At 34.7% G+C, this 7,151-nt stretch overlaps 1 protein-coding gene across 1 annotated transcript; it reads right to left on the bottom strand.

Annotated features, from left to right (window-relative positions):
* Positions 1-209: 209 nt before the first annotated feature.
* Positions 210-2,614, bottom strand: RLK (receptor lectin kinase). The gene has a single exon (XM_028069877.2). The coding sequence runs from the start codon at positions 2,383-2,385 to the stop codon at positions 373-375; it is 2,013 nt and encodes a 670-aa protein (XP_027925678.1). The 5' UTR covers positions 2,386-2,614; the 3' UTR covers positions 210-372.
* Between the last annotated feature and the right edge of the window lie 4,537 nt (positions 2,615-7,151).

Raw genomic sequence — 7,151 nt, 5'->3', positions numbered from 1 at the left:
AAACAAATACATAGAAGTGATAATCTAGTGGGGACATGAGAAAAAAGCTATGTTGTCACTATTTATGTTCGTACTTCAAAATATGTGACAGACTCTCACGCTGAATCTTCTGTCATATTGACTAGTCTAGTTTTTCTTTCTTTCCTAATAAAGAGGCATAAACTCAAACTATAGATCTATGATATGACCACATAAGAGTCAAAATGGAGTAACAAACACAAGACACCGAACTCTATGTTCTTTTCTATTTTCGATAACTCATTTCACATCAGAATATGATACAAAATCAAATAACAAATATCAAGAATGCGATGAAATGAAATACAATGAAATAGAACAATCATCAACATTTCATGTGTCTTTTTTCTAAAATCAACGTCCACCAGAGAGAAGTGATTCAGCAATTGAAGAAGTGCGAGAGATTGGCCTATCCATGGATGAAGGATAAGACATTGGACAATCCTGAAAGTCTTCATGCAGGCCAAATCTTAAGCCAGTGGAAGATAAGCTAAGCAAAGATAAATCTGGCAGAGGCACATCCCTCTCCAAATACTGAACAACTTGGCGCATGCTTGGTCTGGCTGAAGGATCTGAATGTGAGCACAACAAAGCTAGTTTCAACACCAACTCCACCTCCTCTGCCTTATAATTTGTGCCCAAATTTGGATCCCTTGCCTCGAGAATCTCACCTCTTTTCCAACAGTTATACACCCAATCAACCAGAATTTCACTCCCAGAACACCCCATTTGCTCTATTGGCCTTCTTCCACACACAACCTCTAGCATAAATGCACCAAAAGCAAACACATCAGAGTTTGTAGTGGCCTTACCTGTTCTAGTGTGCTCTGGGGCTAGGTACCCAAGTGTTCCAACCACATGAGTAGTGTGAGGGTCACTTCCATGCTCATACAACCTTGAAAGACCAAAGTCCCCTAATCTACCATTCAATTCGGCATCAAGTAGCACATTACTAGCCTTAATGTCTCTGTGGACCACAACTTGCTCCCATTCCTCATGCAGATAAAGCAGACCTGAAGCAACCCCTTTGGTGATTCTAAATCTCTGGCTCCAATTTAGGGTCACTCTTGGTTTGTTGTAGAGATACTTGTCAAGGCTTCCATTTGGCATGTAGTCATAGACCAATAGTAACTCTCCTTTGCGCCTGCAGTACCCCAGAAGGGGAACCAGATTCTTGTGCCTGAGACGCCCAATGCTAACAATTTCTGCCACAAATTCTCTCATCCCTTGTCTTGATTCATGGGATACCTTCTTCACTGCAACCTCAAGTTTTGAAATTGGCATCACACCTTTGTACACTCTGCCAAATCCACCGCTTCCCAATAGCTCCTTCTCCCTGAACCCCTTTGTTGCCAGGCTAAGATCTTTGTACTTGAACCTGTGAGGACCATAGTCTTGCTCCCAATCTTCAAGCAGCTCCGTGAACTTCTTCCTTTTCATGACATGAACCATTGCAAGAGCCACCACCACGATGACCAAAATGACTGATATGATAGGCAAAACAATAATAAGAACCTTAGACTGTTCTTTACTGCCTCGTCCAGGTAGCTTGGGGAGTTCAGAGATGGCAAGTTGTTCAGCCTGGCCATTCAACTTAAAGCTCCAACCCAAAATATAATGATAACTTTGAATTGACCCAGTTGAGGATGAGAATCCAACGTACATGCTATTGTTAAGAATTGGAGAAAGATCTTTGCTTAAAGATAACAAAGGCCTTTCTGGTTTGCCTATGTTGATTGGAGCTAAAGTAACATCAATCTGCTTCTTTAGGCCATCATATTCCACCCATAACTGCATTGGGTAGCCACTGATGAGACTCAAATTCTTAATCCCCCCGTCACTGTAATATCCTGCAGGGACTGACTTAACCGACTTCAATTCGTTGACATCAATTCCAACATGGTTGTCATTGATATCACCAAATTCAATGTTCTGAATAGTATCGAGCTCCACCCCGAAAACATGGTTGCCGGTGTCGCCATTGTTGGTGTTATCAAACAGGCCAAGGTACTGGCTTGGCAGAGAATTTGGAAGCCCTTTTGTTGGAGAAACCACAAACACAATCCCATGACCACTCAAATCCGGATACTCAGAACTTATCGCAAACACAAAGGAGGTGGAGAAAGAAGATGCACTTCCATTTGTGGTGTTCTTGAAGGCTATTGGACTTTGGAAGAAAGCATGACCCTTTTGTTGCCTGGTGTGGTTGGTGAGTTTAAGCATGCCACAGGAGGTGAACTCAGCGCCGCCGTCAAGATACAAATGAGGTGCTGATCGGAACCCATTATAGGTGAAACTCACGGAATCTTCACCAGTCACTGTTGTTGTTGCCAGCACAAACACCACTGCTACAACCTCGAGAAACATGGTTTTCTATGTTTCACAAATTCGTTTACTTCTGGCCAAGGCTAAATTTCTTCCCTGTTTCTATGTTTTCTCAACCGCCCAAAACGTGTACCACAATTTGAACTTTCAATTGCGGTCCACGAGGAAAGATCCTGGCACTTTCACTGCGAAGAAAACGAACCTCCTCACAGTTGCGTCTCTAGGTGTTAAACGAGGAATTCAAGATTTGAGATTGCAAAAGTTAAAGATTACCAACAACGCAAAAAATCAGATACATCACTTTCACTTTCTCTATTCTCTCTTCCATTTTTTTCAAAACTGTATGCACTATTATTTAATTCACAAACATAGTTATTACATTTGGTGCATAATCAGACATCACGGACAAAACAACTACTTCATTACTGATTAGCACACGTTGGAACAATTCAATATTTGCCAAGTAACATTCTCAACGTGATTAGTTAATGTTATTTTACTATGTTACCTTAAATAATCAAAGTTGTAGTAATTAAGGAGAAAAAAAAAATGAGAAATTGTGTTTGTGGAAAGTTCCTCTCATATCGAAGTTTGTGACTAGAGTCAATTACTACGTGACAAAGAGGTGAGTAGGGACCCCTCTCTTTGCGGGTGATATGTGTATAGTACGTTTTTTTGTATTTTGGCAGGAAAAAAAGTGACAGAAGAAGGGTGGAAAAGATAAAGAGAAAAAGAGAAAAAAAATAAAGACACAGGAATAAAGCCTTTTTTAATTCTTGCTTCATAAGCATCTTGTGAGTAAAATAAAGTTGGTTCTCACTTTCATGGCGCTTAAATTTCAAAAGTTTCATACTTCAATTTCATTGAATAAGGAAACAATTATGAGTGAACTTGTTCCACCGGAAGAAAATTTAAAATTTCATGTTCAGATAAAAAACAAAATATTTCATTTAAGAAGAAATTCAAAATATAGGGTAAAAAACACTTTATCTTACTGATTTATGAGTTTGGTTGTATTTTCCACTCTGATTTAATAGATATAACTTTTCACTCCTCATTAAACAATTATCTGCACATGAAGAAAATGCAGTGTATTAAAAGAGTAATTTATCAATTGTTTTTCTTTGTTAGCTTTGGATTGTGGTCGATGCATTTTCCGTGCTTTCTTTTTCATTCAAATTTTCATCTTTTAATGATTTTTCTCCTGTTTTCCCTCTCTCACGGCTTAAATTAAAGTATCTATATGAATTTATTGACAAACATTGATGAAAGAGGGTAATGTTAATGGTGAGAATAACTTTCAGAAACAATATAAATTTAGGACAATTTTATTATCAGTTAGATCAATCAAATTTCTTAATATTGATGAATTAATTAATTAGATCTTATAAATAACAACAATAAGAATATCCATTAAACATTAAAGTATGTTTTTTACAGCAAAAACATTAAAAACACATTATTCACATATAATTACAATTTTTGTAGAGTTATTAGTTTTTTTACAATATTTCCGCTATCCTAATTGATTAATGTATATTTTCTCTAATGAACTCTTTTCAATAGTTTAATAATGTGTTAGCAATATTCTACTCAAGAAAGTTATCTCCTTATTATACGAAAAATGTGATTATTTTTCCTAGAAAAAATATTTTACTGAACTATACGTTTCTTATACCACTGATTGAAGATAATAACACAAATATACAAATCAATGCCCAACTACATATTGAAAATTAAGGATATTACTCTAAAAAAAGAATTTAAAAACCTTTTATTCTTAGCTTCAGAACATATAAGTCAAGTTAAGATACGAGAATATAAAATTCACATCACTATTGCAATTTGTTTCTGTTATATACACGTTATAACTGAAACTATTCAGTAACCTTTTTAAGAAATATTCTAAATGAATTGTTTGATTAGACCTAAAAGATGTTTTAAATATATTTCTATTAAGTAAAATGAGTAAGTTTGACTTTGATTACTGCAAAAAAAAAAAAAAAAATACCTTCTGAAATTAAAAGATTGTATGACATTAATTAATTATTTAGGTGTTAGAAAAAATAATAAAGTGACTATTCGTAGTGGACAAACTAGTGCTATAATATATTGTTTACATGTGATGTTTTAAAATTCTTAAATTCTGTGAAGTAAAGTTATTTATTTATCTTCAAATGAATATTAAGGTATCAAAAGTAATGATTTGAATTTTTTAAGAAACAAAAATTAAAATATATTTTATAAAATTTTTAAAGATTTAAAATAGTTATTGAAATTTTGAAGGGATAAAATAAGAATTAAAAAGAAGAAAATTTAACCTTTAATTCCACAGACTAACATATATATATATATATATATATATATATATATATATATATATATATATATATATATATATATATATATATACTGCTTTAAAGTATTTTTAAAAAATTCAAAATATAATTAATTTACATTTTTTTTTGGTACCAGCATTTGAATTGAAGGATTTATAATACACATTCTTCAATATTCTAAGAGTGTATTATCTAATTATTGGGTAAAGTCCCTGTAAAATTTATAATATACTAAATATATTCTATAAAAATTAAATAAAATTTCTATATATTTTGTAATTTAAACATATTTTAAAGTCACTAGAATCTAGAAATAGAAAACTTACCTAACAAACAATCTTATAGTGTTAATTATATATTTAACAAAAATGATTTCTAATAATAGAGTTAACTTTTTAAAATATCATCTACAAACTTCCATTAAACTTGGTTTCGTCGCAGTGAAGGTGGCTCGCAGCGACGCCGATCTGTTTCGCGTGCGGGTTTTGCGTCAGCGATAGTGGGTCACGGCGATCTGGTTCCGCGACTTAGGGCTCGTGAGGGTACTTAGGCACAATCTGTGGCGGCGCGCACCAGGGTCTTGATGGGAGAACGCCGGTGGAAACGATTGTTGCGCGAGGGTTTCGCGCTTTGGTTCCTGTCCAGGCCGTATCTCCGACAGTTTCACGTCCTGGTGGCTGGTTCTAGTTATGGTTCACAGCGGCGCTTCGCAGGTGACAGTCAAGGTGGCTAGGGTTCCAATCTGGCTAAGTCAGTGATGACTATGGATTGGCGGCATAGATTCATTTTTAGGGGTTAACTCGTAATCGAGAAAAGATTAGATCCTAATAAAATATAATTTTATTTATTTTATATATTTTTTGGTTGTTTAATATATAAAATAAATATATTTGGTTTTGGAATAAATAAATAATCAAATTTTGGTTTTGTTTAATATTTTAAATGAGTTAATTGAATCAAGAAGTCAACAAAGTGATCTCTCTAGAGTAATAGTTCGTGAAAAATATTAAATGTTGGTGTTTATGTACATTCATGCGGGTATTGATCGGTCCAAAGGAAGATTAATATTTGCATACACACTTATGATAATAAACATGTGATAATTATAAAGATTTGCTTTGTCGATGATAAATTAATCCAAAGATTGGTTTGTTGTTGGACGTGCTTTATTATCAATGTTTGATCATTACAATAAGATACCTCAAGCAGCAGTTAATATTATTGTCCAAAGACTTGATATTAATGGTGCATTGGGTGTCTTGGGATGAGTTAAACCATTATTTGAACATATTTATAATGATTTATTTTATTATGTGAGCTTAATAAGTTATTCCTCTGTTTTATATACAGCTACAATTGCTTCTGTATATGCCAATGTAAATTTTGTTCTGATCCTCAATGGAACAAATTTTAAGGACTGGAACGAGAACATTGAAATTATTCTTGGTTGCATGAATTTGGATCTTGCGTTAAGGACTAAGCAACCCCTTACTCCTACGACGTCTAGTACTCTTGAAGACGGGAGGGATTATGAGAAGTGTGATCGCTCAAACCGCATGAGCATAATGATCATTAAGCGCGACATCCTGGAGGTGTTTAGGGGCATTGTTTCTGAAAACATAACAACTGCCAAAGAATTCCTTGCTGGGATTGAGAAGCGCTTTGCAAAAAGCGATAAGGCGGAGGCAAGCACTCTTCTTCAGAATTTGATCTCCATGAAATATCAAGGCAAAGGAAATATCAGGGAATACATTATGAGCATGCCTAACATTGTTTTCAAACTCAAGGCACTAAAGTTTGAACTCTCAGAAGACTTACTCATTCATTTGGTGCTGATTTCTCTTCCCGCACAGTTTAATCAGTTTAAAGTATCTTATAATTGTCAAAAGGATAAATGGTCTCTTAATGAGCTCATTTCATACTATGTGCGAGAAGAGGAAAGACTAAAGCAAGACAAGACAGAAAGTGCTCATTTTGTAAGCACTTCAAAGGCTAAAGGCAAATGAAAGAGATCGGAGGATCCCAAGAAGGAAGCTGCTAAGGGTCCAGAACAAAAGAAACAATCTCAGGAAAGCAAATGTTTTTTTTTACAATAAGACTGGACACGTAAAGAAGAAATGTGCCAAATATCATGCTTGGCGTGCAAAGAAAGGTATGTTTCTTACTTTGGTCTGTTCTGAAGTCAATTTAGCGTCAGTACCTAGTAACACTTGGTGGTTAGACTTAGGTGCAACTACTAACATCAATGTTTCTATGAAGGGTTGCCTAAACTACCGGAAGCCAATTGATTCTGATAGATGGATATACGTTGGAGATGGATAATCGGTGGAGGTGGAGGCTATTGGGCATTTTAGATTATTGTTATGTAATGGTTTTTATTTGGATTTGAAAGACACTTTTGTTGTGTCGTCATTTAGACGGAATTTAATTTTAGTTTCTTATTTGGACAAATCAGGTTATCTTGTTCAT

The sequence above is a fragment of the Vigna unguiculata genome, chromosome 5 (genome assembly GCF_037176805.1).
Source record: "Vigna unguiculata cultivar grain cowpea cultivar isolate G323 ecotype 2 chromosome 5, ASM3717680v1, whole genome shotgun sequence".
NCBI classification, from domain to species: domain Eukaryota; kingdom Viridiplantae; phylum Streptophyta; class Magnoliopsida; order Fabales; family Fabaceae; genus Vigna; species Vigna unguiculata.
The sequence above is the reverse complement of the archived record's forward strand: the minus strand, read 5'-3'. Positions and strand labels throughout refer to the sequence as shown.

Excerpts from the sequence above, each read along its gene's own strand:
- RLK (XM_028069877.2), bottom strand. The coding sequence starts at position 2,385 with ATGTTTCTCGAGGTTGTAGCAGTGGTGTTTGTGCTGGCAACAACAACA.